Source organism: Anopheles moucheti, chromosome X (assembly GCF_943734755.1).
Source record: "Anopheles moucheti chromosome X, idAnoMoucSN_F20_07, whole genome shotgun sequence".
Taxonomy (NCBI): Eukaryota; Metazoa; Arthropoda; class Insecta; order Diptera; family Culicidae; genus Anopheles; species Anopheles moucheti.
In genome coordinates, this window is record NC_069142.1 from 12,609,143 (window position 1) to 12,632,423 (window position 23,281).

Here is a 23,281-nt window from a genome sequence, read left to right on the forward strand (position 1 = left end):
TGTCAACACCGTTTTGGCAGAGCCTAAAAGTATGCAATGTAAAGGACAATTTGGTTTAAAATCAAATAATTAATTTGCGTTTTAAACCAAATTAGAATAAAACCTTAACAGACGCAGGCTGATATTGCTTCAAGAAAAACATGCACAATTTTTTTCAAAAATTTGTATAAAAATGTATAAAAAGTACTGTAAACAAAATAAAATATAACTTTTAACAAAATAAAACTAAACTTTTTATAGTCAAATTGCTGCATCATGCATGAAGTTTGAAAAAAAAACCATACTCGACAAATGAACTTTTTTCTGTAAATAAGAAACAATACGATGTGGAATGTAAGCTATAAATGGATCCGTTTCCCATCGTCAAACAGATTCTTCGCTTGCTTCACTCGCGTTCGCTGCCTACATTGACACCATTGCCGTTCATTCTGTACTTTATGATTTTTGATTACTGTAGTTTTCTTCATCATTTGTTTCGTAAGGAAGGTACAATGTATACATAATCACAACTAGATCTGATCCCTTTCCCGCCAAATTTAACTGCCGCATCGATTAGTAAACGTTTAACACCGTTTTTCTTCCTTTCGTTCGTGTGATTTTAACTCTCTCTTTTCATTTTTCTCCTTCTCTCCCTGTTTCTCGCTCTCTATATCTGGTTTTAATTGCCTTCCTCGCTAAGTGTACTTAGTTTTCCTTTTTCTTTCTTTTTGAAAGGGAAAGGGATTTCGATCAATAATTGAGGGCCACGTTTAACAAAATTTGATTTGCTTCATATAAAAATATACAAACATTTCTTATAATCTGTTGTTAAGTCGCCATTTTGTAGCTGTTTTCACCTTCAGTTTTTCCTCTTTTTTTACCTTTGTTTTGTTTCATTTTGGCTACTTGCTTCGTTTCCTGTTTGTGTGTTGCAGTGATGTTGTTTAATGTATCTTTATGATTTGATTGTTTGTTTGTATGTTGTTGTTTTTTTTTCTTTTTCAACCGTTTTGTCCTGCATGTGCCTTGTATGTGGCTGTTTTATGTCTTTTTCTGTGTTGTCCTGATGTGCGGTATACGTGTGTTATGTTATGCTTTTCGTGCTTTGCTTAACACAAAACAAGCGGAACTTATTTTACTACAAAATATAAACTTCTTTATACATTGCGTGTTTCGTTACACTTTCCATAACAAATCACATCGGGTATGTGTGTTTGTGTATGCTTGTTTGTGTGCTTTGCGCTGATGTCGTGAACGGATGAGGGAATACTTTCATGTAGGTATTTTTGTTTGTTCGTTTTTATTTTCTTTTATTCCACTGTTAATGTGCATAATGCCGTATTGGCTCAATTTTCTATGAAAATCGATTTGGTTTTGTTTTATATTTACTTTACTTTACTTTTTTACGTTACTAAAATTCAGTTCCCGCTCGCTTCCACGGGTCGTTTCAACATGTTGCAAGTTTTAATGCGTTTGCGTTCGGTTCCTGTGTCAAACTGGACTGCTACTGGCTGTCATAGATTGAATTGCGTAAGAATAATGATTACAATGGAAATGGATCTGCAATGTACGGTTTATCTATGCTATATCGTAATTATTTTTTTTTATTTGAATTTGCTCGTTTTGTTCCTGCCTGTTCACGTGGTAAGACAGTTTGACGGAAATGGAAATTCACTGCAACCCTTGTTAGTCATTCGGTTGCTGTTGCGTTGAGTGTGTGGGTGCGAAACGATTTACTTTGACAGAACCATTCATGGTGTCATTAATGGTTTCAATGCAATTAGTAGTGCTTTTGCACTACTTTTCGATCTTCTTCTAACCTTCTTTCACTCATGATTACTCACCATTTTTATGTCTGTTTTTTAATCCAACCCATCGCTTGCCTTAGATGAAAACAGCGTGACAGCGATTACCAAAGGGTGATATGTCATTGAGTGACCGTTCGTGAATGCAGACGTGTGTAAGGGTTTACACTAGTTCGCTATTCCGTTTTGTCGCATTGATTGAACAGAAGTGACATGATTTGGGTTTTCTCTTATGTTGTTTTTTCTTCAAATGCGTACTTTCTTTGCTAAGTAATACAATCGGCTGCTTCACTAACATGCGTTGTGTGTTTGTATGTGTTCTGTTTGTGTTCAAGAGAAAAATGCGCGTGTTCTGTACGTGTGACGAATGATGGTTCTAGTTGTTAAAGGTGGTAGTGGTGGAAAAGTCGGACTGTAATGATTATTGGAAAACAGTCGCTCTTGCCGGCAGTGTTATGTTTGTGTTACCCAATGGTAGTGGGAGGGGTTCTGTGGGTTCATCTCGAGAGACAACGCTCAAGAGCTGCACTATGCTAGAATTGAATTTACCATACGACTGCATTAGATACACTTACTTGTTAATGGTCAGTACATGAGATGCAACGGTTCTAGCTTGCCTGAACATGACTATAGTTGCGATCGTCGTAATTTTTCTCAGGTTATAGGGTGGGTCTGTGTATTGGCTGTGTGTTTTAGCTTCTTATTTATAAATGGAAGAAGAAAAATGCTGGTTTCGTGTTGCAAAACATCAGAATAACTACAATAATATAAGAAATATTCAAAAGACTCAGTGAATCTTGTAAGCGACGAACCCTTAAAAAAATCTTTATACTATTTGTATGGCTAAATAACACGCCTTATCATACTATTCGCTTTCTAATCCCAGCTTTGAGCATTCTTAACTTAACCATTGCACAAATACACACCACTGCTATTACTAGTCAACCTACCCGCTAAGTGCCGCACTGATTTGCACCGCCAGCTTCTTGTATAAAAATTATTCGAAAGGATACAACCAGCACGAGTGGAAAACTCATACATAGACATCACAACACAAAATGTGGAAAAACAAGAGCAATATAAAAAACTACACTATCGTTTTGTTTTCTACACAACCTAATATAGTGAATACGTGCCTATCAAGTGTTTGATGGAGCTTGGTACTTGGTTAAATGGTGACGCGTTCTTAGCAACACGTTAGAGACACTCTTTCAAACTATCTTACAAAGCACAATCGATCACAAAACTAAAAAATACTCTCTAGAAAACAAGTACAAATACAAACTTGATAAAGAGTTTGAATCGCATTTGTTGCACTATCTGCAACAGTCGTAGCATATGCTCAATTACGGTCCAGCACTTTGGTTTTGTTGCTTTTACTCTCGCCTTGTTAGTTTGTGTTTTTCTTCGTCTTTCTTTTGTTCCCTCTATTTTCTGTTGTTTCTATTGGTTTTGTTTCTGGTTTCTGGTTATCGTTCTAAAACATTCGATGTTTTCCCATTAGTTTTCCTTTTTTGTTTTGTTTTAACATTTTAGCTTCACTGTTCCATCATTCGTTTCGACATCATTTACTTGTGTTTAAGTGCTGTTTGTGTGTATGTGTTTGTTTCTTCACTACATTTTACCACCCATTCTCGTTTGTCGTGATTTTGTTTTGTTTTGTTTTTTTTCTGGTTTTTGTATCTCGACAGTCAGTTCACTGCCACCGTTAGGTGTTTTGCTTTTGTTTACCTCCTTGCCGCAAAACAGATAACATTTACGGGGCTTACACTGTCAGTATTTGCTTCCTTATCGTTTTGATTGCATTTATTAGTGCTTTATTATTTTGTATAAATTCACCACACAAAAAACAAAAACCAGGCGCAAAGTTTAGTTTTCGCTGGCCGTTTTAATCCGGTTTGTGTGTTTTTGTTTACTTTGGGATTTAGGGGGTGTGTGTATGTATTTTTTATTCGAAAATTCGGGTAGATTACCTTGCATCGATCATAAAATTCAAATACGGTATTTTTTTTTCCTTCTCATTTGTAAAAACATGGTGGGCATTCATGTATTGTATGCGACCGTTACACCAGTCGAACTGTTTGTATCCGCTATAAAGGTCAATATCCAGGGAGTTTTTGTTTATTTATTTTTGCAAAATTGGTTGATTTGCGTTTCGCCGCCAGAAACGGCCACCGGTTTGCGGTGCCCGTCAGCTTACCGTGCGGAAGCAAATGTCGTAGCATTAATCAAACGCATACCGAATTGATTTTTTTTTCTGTTCTGTTTTCGATAAGGAACGTTCTGAGTACTAACACGCGCATTACTCGACCACCTCTAAACGTTTGACGTTTCGTTCGATTCGACAGAACATTTGTGTTTGGCTTGTGTTAAAGATAATATCCCACACAAAGCAGCACACTGCCAAATGGCGTGTTTGCTTATTCCGTACACCTGCTTGTTATCAACTCAAGTGGATCAGCAAAATATATGCTTTAATAATCATTTAACATTTCCGTACATGTAGTTTAGTGTCTTTCCATTTTTTTCCATTTATTAATAATCTCAATTGAAATAAAAAATCCAAAATGTCACCAACAATTTGCTTTTTGCTTTGCGTTTGGGAAGTTAAATTTGCCTTTTCTATGCAAATGCGAATGCTGCAGTGCGTTCTATTCTAACCAATGATAGGTTGTCTATTTTTAACTGCACACGAAAACCACACTCACACACCCGGTACTAATTTTCCTTCACAGGAAGTACCGGAAAAAGAACCTTATTAGCAATCCAAATCAAGCTTGTGTTGCAGTTTCCCCATTTGCTGATCGATCGGGGTAAACTGGAGTGAACAAAAAAAAAACAAATTAAATCGGTTTGTTTACTTTCTTACGTTTGTTTATGTTGACAATAAGTTTTGCATTGTATCGTCATTTTACAAAAACATAAAAGTAAGAGAAAAACAACAAAACACGCACACGCACAGTTTGCATCGATTTACCTAAGGGATGTTTTCTGTTTTGCTTAGCTCTGTTATCAACTGCTCCCACCACTTTTCTCTCTCTCTCCCTCCTTTTTCCTTTCTCTTTCTTTCTATCTCTTTCTCTTCATTTTACTCTGTTTTGCAAAAAACAAGAGCACGATTTTCTTTTCCAACAAAAATTAATCTCATCCTGTTGGAATTATAGGGAGGCGGGTCTGCTTGGTTTTGTCGTCTCTATTAATTCGTTTTATTTTATTCGCGTTTAAAGTGCTTTGAAAACACCTTACGATTTGCTTATTTCCCTTCCACGGACCCACATCCACCATGTCAAGTCAAGCTACCACGCATACAATGATGCATTTATTGAAACATTTGTTGGTTTAAATAAAATTTGCAAGTTTTATAACTACCAATATATGTATATATATGTATGTATATATATATTTATACTTATGTGTATATATGCTCGTCTCGTATGCGTGGGTGAGTGCGTGGTACTGTGTGCATACGCTTTTCAATACACTGTTTATATTACTTTTAAGTTACATTTCCACATACCATATTGACATATGCACACACATACACCCACATCCTCACTCACACACACACACACACACATACTGACACCATAAATCTGGCTTTATTTTAATTGGGTCGAGAATGCACATCGCATTACTTTGACCATCCCCAGAAGATTTCCTTCTCAGCGGGTTACTGCTAATGTCCTCGTACCGTAAGACAACCGAACACAGGTCGTAGTAAATGTCGAAAAAAAAGAACAAAAAATCAGTTTGTTTTTTTCCGTAGAACTCCAAGCAAAACTAGCTTTATTGGTCAAGTGTAAAAAAGGAATTTCGAAACATAAAATTAAATAAACTAAACTACCGTACCGGAAGGAATCCTGGATCAACCCTTACGAGCATAGCATTGTTGGCTTTTTTTGGTCGTATTGAGAGCTCCGTTAAGATTAAGTTTGTTTGTTTGTTTTTTTTTTGAGTAACTTGGCAGCCTCTCAACTCTGGCTTTAACGCACCGAACAAATCTGTTTTACGTTCCGTTTTGTCCTGCGGTCAATCTTTCCTTCCAAGTGCGCGCGAAGCTTTCTTTGGATAAAAACTAAAGCTGTTGTAACAATATTTTATTGCCTCCCGGACAGTTTGTTGGTTGTTTTTTTTTTAATTTTTAAAAACTACCGAACTCGAAAGAAAGAAAAAAAATAGATAAATGATCAACATAAATAAAACATCTCTAAACTAAAAACCATCACTAGATCCAAAGGTTGGGATATGAGTCCAGCGCAAAACACATGCTACACGATCCTGTTTCTATATGCATACATATTGGGTAATATCATTTATCCACTAAGTTAATCGCGCTCCCAAACCACCGTACCGCTGCGTTTGTGGCCGAAGTGTTGCACGCACACACACAGTACACGGGGAACAAAATAAATTAATCGAAAAACTGGCCGCTAGAGCCTTTTGTGTGTCCAGGGGGGAGGATTGACTTCTGCTGCCATCTGTAAAACTATTTCCGACCATATTTGCCGTGGCTGACTGTGCACGTAGATAAGTCCTGCACACAACGATTCCTTTATATTAATCTTTTCGTTTTTCTTTTACTTTAGTTTAAATACATATAGTTTTGTTTTCTCTCGTGTTTTTTTTTTTTTAATTCTTAGCCCCTTAGCTCCCTCCTTTGAGCGAACGAGCACAGAAATATACGCTCGAAAACATTTCCCTCCCTACGTTGCGCCTCGTAGAAGATTCGAATGTGCTTCCTTCGTGTAAGTAGTAGGAGATAGACGAGAAAAAAAATACGCAAACCCCTTTAACAAAGGCAAAGGCAAAAACCCAGAAATAGAAAAACAGTCCAACCGACGGCAGTGGCGACGGTATTAAAAATCCACGGGAGGGCATATAGTTTAAGGTGGAACCGGGTAAAAATGTATAATTCGTATTCGTACTAATGTATAAAGTTACAGTTAAGAATTTGTGTACGTTGCGTTTTCGCGCTTCCTCTCTCTCATTATCTTTCTCTTAAAAAATTGTTGCATTTCCACCCTCGTTCGCTTGTTTCGCTCATGGTTAATGGGTTTTGTTTTGTGTGTTAATAATTTTTTTGTATCGTTTTTTTTTTGGTTGGTTTTCCTTTTCGAAAAAGAGAAGTAGAATCTAGTCCAAAAATTGTGGGAAGGAAGTAAATACAGTTCGTAAACAAATCACTTGTTTCTTTTTGTTTTTGTTTCCTCCTCCTCCTCCTCCTTCGCGCTTGGCTCGTGTTCCATCCATTAGTGGTTCTATTTCGTTGAGCATTCCCTTTCGGCTTCCGCCTTTTAGCATTGCGTGGCATTGGTGGTCATTGATTTTCTCCTTCACCGTTACTACCCGTTTCGTGCTGGGGAAATTCGTAACGCGCTAACGTCTGTAAAGAAGAATGCTCTCCCTAAACAGTGGTGTGCGTTTGGTTTTTTTTTTTCTCATCCCCGTTAATGTTCGTTTTGCACAAAACCTTTTACCGACTCAAAACGATTCCGTTGTTTCGATGCTGTTTCAACTTCCAGCCACTGCACTGCATCTGCAAACTGTACGCTGGCGGATGATTTACTCGAGACGCGCCTTGTAGGTGGTCTTCCAGACCTCCGCTAGCGTGACAGCGCTGTGGAAGCGGTGGAAGATGCACAACGGCAAGGTGACACGCTGAATCAGCGACCAAGCAATGAAGCCGTAAAAGTCCAATTGCACCTGTGCACCAAGAACGTAATATATTAGTCGTGAAATGAGATCAAGAAAGCGCTCCAAATGCCGTACAGAAATATATGCGCCCAAATGTATGCAAATGTAGCACTGCGTATAGTGTATGCTGTACCGATTGCATACCTTTTGGGCGCAAAGTAAAAAAACACCTTGCACTGTACTTACCGGGTTGGCAAACACTTTCTGCGCCTCGAACGTGTAGATGGCGAACATGGAGATGTTGCAGATCAGCAAGAACGTGACAATCTGGCGGCCCGGTTTGATGCGGTCGTGCTCGGGCAGGTGGACGCGCCGGCGCGATACGTCAGCGATGAATAGCAGCTGTATGACGACCTGGACCACCGCGACGATACCCGTCACCATGACGAGCAGGTTCGGCTCACTTTCGAACGCATTGAGCGAACCGGCAATCACGCTGAACGTGGAGTAGACGAACAGACCGAATGCGGAGATGCGCAGTAGTATGTCGTTCAGGTTGCTCTGTTCCTCGCAGCGGAACTTCAAGTTTTGGACGCTGTAACGGGACAGGGTGAGTGGATGATTGACGGTGGGAGTGTGTGGAAGGTGAATCTTACCGGATGAAGCCAATGATGATAGCGAAGATGGCCAGCACCATCAGGGCACAGTGCGAAACGTCCGCTAGGTAAATGGCCAACAGGGACAGTTGCGGGTGTCTGACGAGCACGAAGAACAGGATGAGACAGATGAGCGAACCAACGAGCAGAAGCAACCCAAAGAACAGACCCTTGGAGGCACCGACACAATCGACGCGACCGGTACGAGCCTGCTGCGCCATAACGACAGCACGGCGGGACAACATCACCTCCAGACGGTGCTCCAAATCCTCCTCGTTCGTGAACCTGTGAACGGGACAATAAAACCGAGCTCGGTTAACACAGGGTATTTCCTAATTTTTTTGACAGTTTTTCAAGGTTTTTTGATTGCGTTTCAGGTATTTTTGAATCCGTCCCGGGATTTTTTGACTGCGTCCCACATATTTTGGAATTCGTTCCGAGGTTTTTTGACAGTTTCCCATATATTTTAGAATACGTTCCGTTTTGAATGACTTTTGTTGGACTTTAAATTTAGTTTTGTTTAACTTTAAATAAATTGTCGCTTAACCACAACATCTTGCAATTTTATCGTCAAGCTCATCACCAATGCTTGATTCACCTTCAACATCCTTTTTTCTTGGGTATCGGCACAACAACCTCAAGAAGCCTAGAGGCCTATCACTTCTGGCTTTCTTTATCTCTATTTATCCGTAGCCGGATAGTCTGTCCTATGTACAGAAAATTTATCTAGAAAATTTATCAAAACTATTTAGGAAACCGTAAAAAAAACCTCCGGGACCAATTCAAAAATTGATGGGAAACCGTCAAAAAAACATGGGACGAATTCAAAGATTGATGGGAAAAAATTGTGTGACGGATTCAAAAATTGATGGGAAACTGTCAAAGAATTGTGGAAACGACAACCTACTTAGGATAGCGTCCGATATGCTTCCACATCACATAGATGACGGCGGCACCGATCAGCGAGTACTCGATGATGAACGGGTACAGGTACGGGGCCGAGTCCTGCACGATCGTGCCCATGATGTTGACCCGGCCACAGCTAACGGCGGTCGCGTTGGTCGAGACGGCAGTGGAGGTCGCGATGAACGCGGAAGGAAACAGCGAGTCCAAGCTTTCGTACGTCTGGTCGAGGCTGTTGTTGCGCTGGAGATAGTTCACATGGTCCATGAACGAGTCCAGGAACGACGATCCGGCCGAGGGCGTTGCCGAGGTTGCGTTCGCTGCGTTCGCCGTGGAAAGCGTGTGTCCGCTGCCGAACTGATCCGCCGGTGTTTCGTACGTGGTTGTCGTCTCGGTCGCCACTACGTCCCGCAGGCGCTCCAAAAGTCCCCGGGCGGTGGTGCTGGTGCTAGTGGCCAGCCCGCTGTTCGGCTCAATCCAGGCCGGTGTGGTCGAGGTGGTGGACGTGGTTGTGGACGTGGATGCGGTCGTCGTGGAGGTACTCGTCGAGGACATCGTCGTGGTAGTTGGGGCAGCCGTCGAGGTGGACGTCGCCGCCGTTACCAGCGTGGTGGCCGCCTCCGTGATGGTATGCGCCGTACCCTGCACTATCTTCGACAGCACGCTGGACGCGTCCTGGGACAGCAGATCTTCCTGCGCGTTCAGATTCACGCTAATCGGTTCCCACTCCGTATCGCCGCTAGGGCCCAGATCCGTACCCATCACCATGCCCGCGTTCCGCAGCGTGTGCTGGCGGATGTTCTCGAGAATGACCGAGTCTTCTGGTTCCGGACCGCGCCGCTGATGGTAGGCGGTGATCTCCTTCAGCGATTCCAGCACCAGCGTACGAATCCACACGCAAATGTTTGTCGCCACTATATGCATCAGTCCGAACCGTGCCAGCACCTTGAAGCGATGAATGTTGAGCTGTTGCCAGGGTTGAGAATACAGGAAAACAAACTTATTAACATACTCAGGCAACTTCGAACATATCAGGTCGGCTGATAATTGTTTGGGCTAACACACAGATTGCGCTAGTAGATTTAAATCCATATCATTTTTAGTTTGTGCAAACCTTGAAAAGAGTTCTGTCTTTTTGACAGCACTCGGGCTATAACTTAATGATCTAGAACATTTACTGTGACGCAGCTTTTGTGCTTTGAGTAATTATGGAAAAGAAGGAATTGATGATAGAAGAAGGCGTGATGATTAAATATTGATTTTTGAAGGGGAAAAATACAGTTAAAGCCAAAAATTGGCTTGATGAAGAGTTTTTGGACACTGCTCCACCAAAATCAACCATTAAATATTGGAATGCTAAATTTAAATGTGGTAAAATAAGCACTGAGTACGGTGAATACAATGGACGGCCCAGAAGAGGTGGTTACAGACAAAAACATTAAAAAATCCACAAATTTGTTAAAAACAACCGTAATGTGAAGTTGATCGAGATAGCTGACACCCTAAAGATGCCTAAGGAACGTGTTGGAGTATTTGGATATGAGCTAACTCTGTGAAAAATGGCTGCCGCGCGAGCTCACATTTTACCAAAAACAACAACGAGTTGATGATTCGGAACAGTGTTTGGAGCTGTTTGAGCGAAATAAATCCGAGTTTTTGCGTCAATATATTACCGTGGATGAGTTTTGACTTCTCCACTTCACTCCAAAGTCCAAAAGACAGTCATTCGAGTGGACCGGACGCGATGAACCTGCTCCAAAGCGGGAAAACGCAACAATTAGTTGGCAAGGTTATGGCGTCAGTTTTATGGGATTCGCAAGAAATAATCTTCATCGACTATTTTGAGAAATAAAATATCATTAACAGCTACATTAACTACTATATCAAGTTATTGCAGCGTTATTGAAGGTCGAAATCGCAAAAATAAAACGGCCACATTTAAAGAAAAAAAAAAGATTTATTTCGTCAAGAAAACGCACCGTGGCACAAATCAGTGAAAACAATGGCTAAAATTCATTAATTAGGCCACGGATTGCTTCCCTACCCACCGTATACCCCAGATATGGCCACGTGACTATTTCCATTTCTCAGATCTCAAAAGGTGTACCACCCTTGAAGGGATGTATGTTGAATAAAAAAAAATATTTTGCCAAAAAAAAATGTGTTTTACTGTCAAATAGGCTAAACAATTATCAGCCTACCTGTTATGTGACACCAGGTCGACTTACCCGTGCGTTCATGAAGATAAAGTACATCTGCATGAAGGTGAAGATCATCTGGAGCAGTGGGTTGACGCCGCGCAGTATCTGATGGCAGGGAGAGGTGAACGGTATCTCGAAGAAGGATCCAAACTCCAACCCGGTGTAGATCATCGTACCGAGCCCGAATGCTGGCGAGTGAAGCGAAGATGAGTATAACAGTGGTGGCCGTAATTTGTCCATAACTTACCGATTGCTCCAACACGCAGGAAGAAACTGCCGTGAGCTGGGTCCTGAGTAGTTTTGCGCTTGAACCGAGGAGACATGGCGGCTTCCGGGTTCGGTGACGCCTCCTGCTTGATACAACCAAAGAAGTATGTCACTCAGTTTGCCGATCAAGAAACGCGCTCTAACGCAAGCGAAAAGCATTCAACACGGGTTTGCTAAACATCTACATTATCTCAAGGGTGCGGAAAAAACGAATGAACGAGCTAAACAACGGAAGCAGACATTAACAATCATCGACAAAGCAAGCAAGTACAAAACGGAAACGTTACGTGCATTACAAGCGTACACACAAACACACACATGGCCACAAGCCATTGGCCACGCCGCAGCGCCTGAAAGTATGCAATCACCCGCGCATTTTGAAGCCTCACACGCTTCCAAACAAACCAACACCTGTGGAACGGGGTCAGAGCGCAGGGGGTGAAGGTGCTGGAGAGGGAAAAAAGGTTCGAGCAGCAGTTCGAGCGATGACAAATCGACGACAACACGCTTTGGTTAGCAAGATGTTAGTAGGCACACATTCCGCACGCAACACACGGGTAAAAAACCGTTTGCTTTGGGTTAGTTGTGGGCAGGGGTAGTTAGGTGTTCCGACGCGCGGAAGGAAGGGGATGTCGGGTGGAAGGTGAAGGGGTGGCCGTGTACCTGCACCCAGCATGGTTCCGCGCGACACCGGCCCTGTTCCGGCCGGATATCCCTCCGTTTGGCCGGTGTAGACGCCATACTGCCGCACGGTGAGGCTGGCGTTCCGGGCGTTACCGATGGCGTAGCCAGGGCTGGTGCTACTGCTACCGCTGCAACTGGTGATGCCGGTGCCGACTCACGGTGACGCTGTGACTCGCGCAGCTGATCGCGCTTTTTTTTCGGGTATACTTCCTGTTTTTTCGAGTACTGAACAAACTCGGGCGTGAAAGACTTTTGAAGAGCTTTTGAGGACGTTGCGTTGACAGGGTTTGACAGGGTTACAGAGGGAGCATGGGGGGGGGGGGGGTGGGGGGGGGACGTAGAGGAAAGTGGATCGCTTCATTGGTCGAGATGCTTCGTTTCGATTTGTAGCGGTTGGTATTAGTGCTTAATGAGTCTTTTGACAAGAGTCTTTCGTATGACTCTTTAGCGGGAAGTCATTCATAAGTCAACCATAAGCCGATTTTCAACGGATTCATCTTAAATTCATGACCTTACCCTTACCCCTGACTCTCCCCTGACCCTTATACCTTACCCAGTGGTCGACAGGCACTGAACATTGAGCAAGAAACGTAAAATCATATGGAAAATATGTTCACTGAACATTTTCGCTCAATGAAAAACAAACCAATTTGTTCGAAATGCTCATCGAACATTTCGAAGATGATTTAGAACTGTCAAAATATTGTTCAGGAAGCAAGGATATACAGGAAAACAATTCCAATGATGAAATTATCATGAGTTCATGACTATTTTTATGTAAAAGTTATTTAACACCTGCTTAAAGTATCAAATTGTTCAAAATTTAGCTTTGCTAAAATTTACAACTCAAATTACGCTAGTTTGACAGCTGAGCCTTGCTCGTTGTTCAATGAGCGTGTAGACCAGGTCCAGTTTTGCTCATTGAACACTTGTTCAATATTCAATGCCTGTAGACCGTTGGGTTAGGTTAAGATTCCAATAAGTTTGGGCAATATTTCTCATGAAGATGTTTCGAAAGAGCTCTCTTAGCTTTGTGAATAAGTAAAGCAAATTTTGTATTACAATTGAATGCGACCATAAGGATACTTTGAGAATGCATGCAAGGCATATTCTGATGTCTGCTAACTAAAAGAAATACATAAAAGATGGTGGGGAATTTTGTTTTCAGCGTTAGCCAATAAACGCCTGAATGTAGGCATTTTTTTTACAAAACCGCTTAACAACCCTGCCAATCATGTTATCACCATTTTTAGAGCAGTTTTAACAACTATTGGCAACGAATGGAACGCAACATACACGAAAATAAATGAGACGGAACGATTGTGCAGAAAAATAAGTGTCCTAAAGCAACAGCCAGGGGTGGCAAACATTTGTAACAGAAAGGACAGAAAGAAGAGAGAGAGACCTAAACTTTTCTTTACGGCTACATCGTTTACGGGGTGGTTTTTGTTTTTTTTTTTTGGGCGAGGGGGCAACAAAACAACATCAACAGTCAACCAAATGGGGGCACAAGAAATATTGGGTGAAATGCGGGCTGCGCAACGAAAGCGGGCAAAACGGTAGCGTGTGTTCTATTCACCTGATAGGAACTAGCTTTAGTGGACGACCCTTTGCCTTTCGACTCCTCCTTCGCTGACTTGCCCGCGCCATCCTTGGCAGCGGCCGGTTCCTTGCCATCCTTACCCTCCTTGCCCGCCTCCACGTCGGCATTCTTTTTCGATTTCTTTTCCTTCTTCGGTTTCTTCTCCTTCGGTGGTTTCGGTTTTCCGTTGCAGCAGGAGCTCTCTGCAGAAATCGGAAAAGGGGGAAAGAGATACGAAATGGAAATGAAACAGTTGGTGCTGGTAGTGCGGACTATTGTGAGATGCCTACCTTGCAGCAGGAAGCAGAACACATACAGCAGGAACAGTATGCTCGCACCGTACAGATAGGTGAAGAAGCCCTCGTAGTAGATCACAGGCAGACGGTGCGTGGTGACGTCGCTGATAACGTACGCGACGCACACCACGATTAGCAGCATGGCGTAGACTAGACTGGTCACTATGAAGAGTGAGGTTCTGCGGGAGACAAGAATGGACAAAACAAATCTATGAAGCAATGTGTACTGGACCGCGCTGTTGCCGCAAGTCACTTGCGAATGTTGTCGATGCGTGTACTATCTGCATGATCCGCGACGTGCCTAACGATAACTTCCACAATTCTCATACACCCTTACTGGAACAGCTTTAAACGTCGCTGTCTTCCAACGGAGCACAATTGGTCGTCAGTAAGGCACGGTACCTTCGGCCAAGAAGCACAAAATCCCTGACTCGTAACATGAAATCTGATACGATTCAAGTGTCTACGTGCCAGACATTGCCCAGCACTGGCGCTTGTCAATGTATCGGCTCTTCTGCTTGCAGGCTCTTTACGGATCTTGTCCTTATTGAGAAAAAAAGGACACACACACACAGGACACGCAACCATGGCAACGAGTGCCTCGTCTATGTGCTTTTCATTAGCCGCAGTTCCTGCACGACGTGCGACGATGAATGGCACTCGACCCATCCTTTTATACCCGTGAGCGTTTGGATGAAAGGGGGATTGCTGCAACTGCATTTTCCAGCAGGACACCACTCGACACTGTACGACTGCAGGGTGCTACACGGTAGTGGTTTGACTTCGATGTATTAAAGTGTCTAGAATGTGGACAGGTACAGCTAGAGATGTCCGAGCTGCGGAGATCCGAAATAACGCTTAAATAACTAGCACGGTTGCAACCATCATCAATTGTGTACAGTGCACACATAACCTCAATCTTTTCCGCTTGTCGCTGTCTCCACCTAAACAAACATGAACTCCAATTTGTGCAGACCTAGATTCCTCAGTCACCCAGCAAAGGGATTTGCACAAAACCTTTTGCTAGAACTGTGTCAGTCCTGTGCAAATCCTTTCTTTTTTTTTTGCTTTACTAAAGTTGACTACTCCACCTCGTTAGTACTTTCTCTCTACATCTTTCACTGCTTCTCTAGCGATCTCTCTCTCTCTCTCTTCTCTGTACTGTGTGCGTTCCTCTCACACAGCTCGTGGCGGCCTTGGATACTCTAAAAATAATGCTGCTGAGTACATTTCCTGCTTTCGCTCATTACTGCCGCCAAGAAGTGCTGTGTAAAGAGTTCGATATAATGCCTGCTGCCAGATACTGCTTCCGCAAGCAGATCCGCAAATTCAAACATGGCGTTCCCGATGGTAATTGCCACCTTCCGCTGAAGGAGGAATGCCAAATCTAACAAGCGAATTATGTCCTCAGTAACGCAATCCGCCATCGCAATCCTTGAATATCTCCGCTTCAAGAATTCGCTCGTCTCGTATCCACAGCAGCTAAACTAACCTTTGCAACGGCTTGGGCATTACATTCTTCAGCTCCATCTCCTTGTTGGCGGCATTATTTTTCTCCGCCGTATCGCTCGATCCACCACCACCACCGCTAGCGGTGCCGCCGGCACCGCCGACACCACCCGCTCCGTGGGCGCGGGACACTGGCAGGGTGGCCATATTGTCGCTGCTTTCCACGTCCACCGTCGCTACCTTCATTTCACCCCCACCGACCATGGCCGGTTGCGTCTCGGGCACACTAAAACGATCACTTGCCACTCGAAACACACGCACACAGACGCACGCAGCAGAGAAACAACCGGAGCAGCTAGTACGAATCCTTTGTCACTGTACGCGGAGGAAGATTTGGGAATGGAATGGTTAGGAACTCGGCACTCAACCACATAGCAGCTCTCCGGGTCACTGCTGTGCAGGGAACCATCCAGCAATCGAACTTTTGGGGAAAATGGGACGCGAAGTTGGCATTCTGCTTAACCTAACCCACCCTAAACCATCACAGCACCAGCAGTGGATCGCGTTGGAACGTAATAATTATGGAAATGAGATGACCATCAAAGACGTTTGTTGCCACGCCTCAAGGGACAAGGGAGCAAAGTGTGTGCGGGTGGGGGGAGGGGGTTTTCCCCCCTGTTTACAAAGCTAATGTTCGAATGATAATAAAACCAAACGGACTGCAGTTTTGTGGCTGCACCCGAACCATTGTAGGGACACAGTAGGGCAATTAAGTTCGCCATCGCTCCTTTGGTCGAAATTTGGTCGAAAAATCAAGCAAGAGAAGCAAAACAAAAAAAAACATCCTCATCATTGCCAATTTTTCGCGCAACAACCCCGCGTGAGGTTTGCGGCAGGCCAGGGGCAGCAATGGGCAATGGGATTCGTGTCGAGTGTTTGTACGCCTGGGACCAGTGTGCAAATACTTGGTGAGTCCTGATTTTCGCGCACTCCGGATGCTGCGCAATGGCGGACAACGAGCGGGTCTCATCGAGGGGTGTTTTTTGAGAGCGCGCGTCGAGCAGTTTGCTTTGTCGGTTGGTCGGTGAAAACTTTACTATCAGCATTTCCCACCCCTCCCCCTTATGGCACTTCCTCTTTTGGCAATCCGCTTCCTGCATACTGCTGGAGATGCTCGAATTTGTACCATTTTTTCATATGCTGTGCCCATCGGGGAACCACAAACTATTCCACAAATTGGGTTGTAAAAAATGAGGATTTTTCCCAAAAAAAAGAAGGAAAGCTAAGAAAAAACAAACAATGCTCACTACTCAGCAACAGGGAGCGTTTGAATCCGCTTCTGGTCCGTCTCACTGCTTTTGGCACACCTTCGGCCGTGCGCGGCATTTTCCACCGTGCCCGTGGGCCCCGTTGGTTGGTGGCGGGAGGTGACAGTGGGTGAGCGAGAGCGAAACCCGCTGCTGCTGAGTGATGCTGAGTGGATCACAAAGAAAGATTTTCATTTCCGCCCCTTTTGCGCTTTTTTTTTTTGTTCCTTTCCGTTAACGCGTTTTGGGGTGCGAGCGAGCGATGCTTAGCATCCCGTCGCGTTCCAGCGGGGTGGAGTCGATGGGTTCTATCGCAAACACGCTCTGCAAACTGGAAGGATTTTTCTCAAAAAAAAGAAGAAAAGGAAAAGAAAAACCCTGCACACTGCCACAGAACCACAGGGAAAAATGTTTGTGAGTTTTTCTTTTCTTTTGGTTTTCTTCGGTTGGGATGGAAAATCTAGCGTACCAAATACGAGATGCAAAGGGCCTGATTGTTTAAAAACCGAAAAGAAATTAGTTAGATTTTCCACAAACACACGCGCACACACACGTGAAGGGTTCTCAGCTTGCTTGGGCGCACAATAGGGGGTGAAACTTTGATTTAAATGGATTGAATAACACCATTCGTGCACGAAAACCCGATGTTTGATGGACGAAACAGTGTAGCGAGGCAGATATAGGCCAGGCCTAGACAAGAGGCAATACGAATTGGAGCTGGAAATTGAGTTGATAGTTGATCTTGATAGGTGGTAATAAATTACGCCACAAAACTATTTAACCGGAACGGACATTTCTCCAGTTCGTCACGTACAGTTAATATCCTTAACCTCACTTTAACGATGCCCCGTTCGTTAAACCACCCTTCAGCGGGTCTTTGCACATCTTGGGATCAACGTCTTGGAACGGGGGAAAAACTACACCCTCCCGAGCGTTTAGCCCTGGGCCCGGATGTTTGCAAGCAACCAAGGTCTTTGCTGCAGTTTGTGCATAGATTCACCACTATTCACGCCTAACTTCACCACCGAGAACAACCACTGGCTGAGTTTTCCACTGATCGGTGGGGAGGGTTGGGGTGAACAGGGAGGTCGTGAACTAAGAAGCACCGTATAGGAAAAGCGCACCGCACCACTGGACAGCACAAACGAGATTCGTCTTCCGGAAAGGCAAGCTGTTTGAACCGCACGATCGCGTACCAACCGTACAACTGGCTGCGAAGATGATGCTGCCGCTGGGAGTATATGGTTGAGATACCGCACACAAGGACAACCATCACCACCACCACCACCACCACACCAGAGAGAACGCATCGCATTAAGCGCGCGCACACGCACACCAGCGAGTGACACTCCCGGGCTGGAACAAGACTTTGCAAAGGATAGTTGCGCCGTATGGGTATGGGTGAAAATTGGGTGTAACTCTCCGGCAGGACACCAAGGGCCGCGTTCGACAGATGCGAACCCCGAAACCGGGAGAGCGTGATGCGAAAATCCCTTCAATCCTACCACGGTCGCAAGGGGGAGAGTGAAGCGTGTGCCTTTTTCTGGAGTGCGTATCGGAGAGCAGGCGAGCCTCCGGTGAGGCTGCGAGATGCACGACGGCACTCGTGAGTTACCCCACCCGGGGTAATTTGCGCACGGGAAGACATCACGGAACCAGGACGGGATTGTACCTGCCCTTTTTTTTTAAATTCTCTTTTTTCGGATTTTATTTCCCATCCATCTCAGTAACGCTCGGTAGTGAAACAGATTGCACTGGACTGTGCCATAAAGTTTGTGTACGGTACGGATCATGTCGCAGGATGCTACCATCCGGTCACGGTCGATGATCGAACAGTTTGGACATAATTTAACACAAACTACACTAGCTAGAGGATGTTGCGCATTGCGTTGCTAGTTCTGCGTCGTGGCTTGAACGAAATATAAATAAGGCCTAGAAAATGGGTGTACTTCAGAATTTTCCACCACTCATCCACAAGGATTATGAAATATATTCAGATTGCTACCCTGTAAGGCTATATTTCGTAAAATAAACTGTTTCACTTTAACAAACAATTCATATTTTATGAGGTATTACGTTCAAAACCCACAAATACATCATTCATGATTGCATAATAACACATTTCCACTAATAAAACCATTTTGTTATTCAAATAGTATACCTTCAGGCGTTATCAGCTAAGAAGTAGCCTGATATTCTTGTATAGCTCAAGGAGTTTTGTATTTCTACACTTTAGCGTAAATAACAATTTGTTTAAACTCACCTGAAGGTAAGCAAATTTATTTGGTAACATGTTTAGAGATAATTTAAAGTAACTAAAAAATAGAGAGAGTAGAGTTAATGTGTTTTCAAGAAGTAATTGTACGTTATAGGTCATTGTACATTTCCGACAGTAAAACTCTTTTCCTAAAATATAATCCAAGAAGCATCTCTTCTTGTATTCAAAATAGTGTAATCCATCACAAATTGTATTGTGTAGAAATAGGATTATTTTAAAATACGCCTAAAGGTAGGCAAATTTGGTTTTACGTGCGTTAAACGTTCAACCCTGTAAGAAGGAATCTTCTTGGGTGTTTAAAAGCTCAAGATATTATAAATTAAAACAATAAATCATTACAGTCCATGTGTAACGTCATTGTAGAGCAATTAAACAATATTGCTGAAATACCTTGACACGATCGTACTTACTTGGCATTTTTCGGTTTGCGTCCCTCGATGATCTTGCGCAGGTGCGTCCGCAGATGAATACCGTCATCGTCCGAGTCGCTGATGGTGCTGGTAATCGTACCGGCCCCGTCCCGCATCGGATGATGTCCCCCGGCACGTTCGTCGTCGTCGTCCGTCCCATTGCAAGGCACTAGCGGCGTTCGGTGGTGCGGCTGCTGATGCTGCTGCTGCGCGTGATGATGATGGTGATGGTGTGTCGAGGTGGTGTGCGCCCCGAACCCGTCCGGGTTCAGCTTCACCACCGTGCCGACGATTTGGCGGCTCTCGGGGCGGCTGTCCAGCAGACAGTCACTTTCGCGATCCATGACTTCCGGTTTGGCGAGCGGTGGAAATGATATTGGCAGCGGTCGTCTCGGCGTTGGTCCTAGCAAACGTTCATGCATCTCATGAATGTATGGACAGCGTATCATTCCGTGCTGCAACTGTAGAGCGAAACGGGTGAAATGGAAAAGATCAGCATTCATTTCTATCCGGTTCCGGTTCTTGAGCGAAGGTTGCACTGAATAAAATGATTTTTTAAATATTAATTGCATATCTTTAGGCGTTCTATTACGATGAATTTTAAAATATGTTAAAACGATTGCATAAACGCCCATATATATTTACTATTTTCAACTAATTTGTGTGTGTTAATTGCATATCTTTAGGCGTATTAACAGATTAATTCCACCAAACCGTAGGCGATCATCTTAACGCCTTAATGTATGCAATGCTTTTACTTTTTTTCAACTGAACTAGAAAAAGGTGATAAAAAGACGCTTTCTACTCTTTAACTTCGTATTTTTCTCGCTCTCTCAGGTCGTTTACTGTACTCTTACCGTTCGCATTGCAATGAGCAATTTGAACATAGAGTCCGAGTGATAAAAATGACGGATTGGTAAAAAATAAAATACAATACAAAGCAAACGCTAGCCATTGCCAGCAGGACGTAGTATACATACTTATCACAACATAACCCCTTTATTGCTGTAAAGCGTATCGAAATCAAGGTGAACCATAAAGCCATCAACCCCGAAACAAGGCAACCCAAATTCGTCTCAGCAAAAAAAAAAAACAGGGGAAACATATTCGACGATGTCGCCGTATCGAAGGGTAGCAAAACGGCGGAATGCTTCGGGTTGTATTGGTTGCCCTGCAAACAGAGCGGGTTCCGGCCGTTCCCCTTGCCAGCCCGCATCCTTCGTTTCTTTGTTTACGGTGCGTGCTGGAACAGGAACCTGGCCAAATGGGGGAAACCCTTCGTGCGGTTGTGAGGCAGTGGTTCAGTAAGGATCCGCGTTCCCTCCCATCCCGGAATGTATGTAAATTGGAAGCGTCTTTTGTGCGCTCCACACTACCGTACGCGTAGACGCGTAAATATTACCAAATCAAACACATACCAATGTGCAAAATAAAAAGGAAACGAAAACCTGAATATCCACCGAAAGGATTCACAAAGGATCTAACAAACGCATGCGCCATCGGTCGGTGTGAAATGAGACCGCAAAGACAGAGAGGCAAAGAGACGCTTCGGTTGCTCCGGTGGTTGAGCGAGCGTTTCGGGAAGAGGGCAATACAGCCTAACAATGGCTAATTCCTGTTCACGTCTTGTTCAGTTGCGGGATTTACAACGCACCATTGCTGTGGTTTTTCCGAGACTCACCCCATCGGCAATGGATTATCGGGGACGAAGCTGACAGTTGGACGCTTCACACACATCGCAAATCCACACCAGAGTGGGTGCAAATTATCAACCCACGGACCAACGAAAATGCCGAACACCGGATGCAACGCTGCATCTGATTAACATAGCACGGCGAAAGAAAGCGATTTTGTAACGCTATTTGGGGAAGAAAACCTTCCATCTCCCGCTCTCCTCCAACTCCAACGCCCGCGCTCCATTTCACCCGCCAAGAAGGGGGTTAAGCTGTTCCGGTTCGGCGAGGCATCGCGTGTGCTCGCCATGTTTTTCGTTGGCGGACCGAGATTAACATAATAATGTACATTATGCCCGACACCATACCGAGCGCCCGGACAGCTGAAGCAGAAACGAAACAAAGAATAAATCATCACAAAAGTGAACGCGGCGTACGGTTTTAGGGGTGACTGACGATGGCTACCGCATACATTGCAGTATTGTTTTGCGGGGGCTCGCCCCAACTTATGAGTTATGCTGCACGAACGCCGCTGACCAAACGCACACTCACACGCGCGGGCCCGTATCGAAGCATTGGTGAACTGTACCGTTCGTATCTCCGAAATAGGGCGAAAACTACCCCCCAAACAGAAGAAAAGCAAAAACCAAATAGAATAACAAAAAACAACAACAGAACCGAACGGTTTTAGGTCATCTTTTGTATCGGGTGTTGTAATATAAACACACAAAAAACCGATATGACGTTGACGGACAGTTGTCAGAATAATTGTCACCACAAGTTGCGTGCTGCTGTCGCTCATAGTGCACTCAAATGGTTTTTTTTGTTAACACTAAACCTGCCATGCGATATCAACAGTTTTTCAGAGGTAAATTATGCTTCAATATTTGTGAAAGTTTTATAACGATAAGAGAGTTGCATCCAGAGAGATATTAATTATTTAAGTCAAAATACTTCTTATAAGTAAAGTTTTAAAATCTTTTTCACTTTCTCTACTTGTAGTACATAAAACTTCCTGAATGTTACTTTTTTGAAATGTAATTAAATGTTGATAAGTTTCCCTCGATTTAAATAATAATATAAAGCTTTTAAATTTTAAATATAAGAAACATTTAACTACTTTTCATTTATTTACTGTTTGTGACTGATAAATAGATTTATAAAAAATACAACAACATTAAAACACTTTACAAGTTCGTACGTACAATTTTGTCTTTGACATAAAAATTCTATTTGATGGCAAATGTCATTTTCCGGTTTGGCGATACATCTGTTAAAGGCGATTTGACAGCAAAATAACTAACAAAAGAAAATCATCGCGTGACACGGCCATGACAGCTCTTTGTTTACGAAGTAATTGGTAGTAGATAGTGCATGTTCCTTAATAGTTTCGTCGTTTGGTTGTTTAGTTTTATTCCCTTTATTGTAGTTAAAAACCACAAACGTCACACCGGTTGACACTTCCTCTACTAATAAAGCCATTTTGACATATAAGTAATCAGTTGACAGCTCGCTGTTTACAAAACAAATGGTAATAGATATAAAATGGTCTCTAATCGATTGATTGTTACGATTGTTTTGATTTATTTGGCGTTTACTCAGTAAAGGGACAGGCGACATTGTAAAGTGTGGGACGCCACCACGTTGAAATAGAATATTATTCAAAATTCTCATCACGCTTCCAGCTTGATGGATCATAAAAATCGTTCACCATCCATCGCTACTGGCGTATGTTTCATTCGTTTGACAGCTTGTAGCGTTTGTAGGCAATTATCTGATACGTTCTACGTAGCAACATTGCCGTCTGTGTGGGTGCAAGTGGTGGGTGCAAGTGGTGTGCCTTAATCGCTACGAGCGGATATTAAATATTGCCCTTTCATTTCTAGTCATTCTCCCCCATCCTTCCCTCCCCACACCCTCTCCCCAACCCCTTTTTAGCTGGAATGTAATTACAATAAATACCGCCCACCCCCCGTCGAAACACACACGCATACACACAGAGACACAAAGGGTAATTGAAGATCGTACAACTGGCCGTTTCGCGAGACAATCGATCACTGCCGCGCGTGTTGCGTTGCGGTCGGTGCAACTCGTCGCTGCCGGTGCATCTGCGCACGTGTGCGGTTAGCAGCGCTAGGTGACAACGGCTGCAATCGG

General features: G+C 43.6%; 1 protein-coding gene across 1 annotated transcript; it reads right to left on the reverse strand.

Annotated features, from left to right (window-relative positions):
* Positions 1-3,374: 3,374 nt before the first annotated feature.
* On the reverse strand, positions 3,375-19,900 carry LOC128307341 (proton channel OtopLc-like). Its single transcript, XM_053045126.1, has 10 exons — positions 19,452-19,900; positions 14,002-14,186; positions 13,709-13,914; positions 12,109-12,354; positions 11,426-11,528; positions 11,206-11,366; positions 8,982-9,943; positions 8,075-8,359; positions 7,665-8,013; positions 3,375-7,487 (listed from the first exon to the last, which is right to left on the reverse strand). Exons 1-10 carry the CDS (start codon positions 19,898-19,900, stop codon positions 7,347-7,349), a joined length of 3,087 nt encoding a protein of 1,028 aa, XP_052901086.1. The 3' UTR covers positions 3,375-7,346.
* Between the last annotated feature and the right edge of the window lie 3,381 nt (positions 19,901-23,281).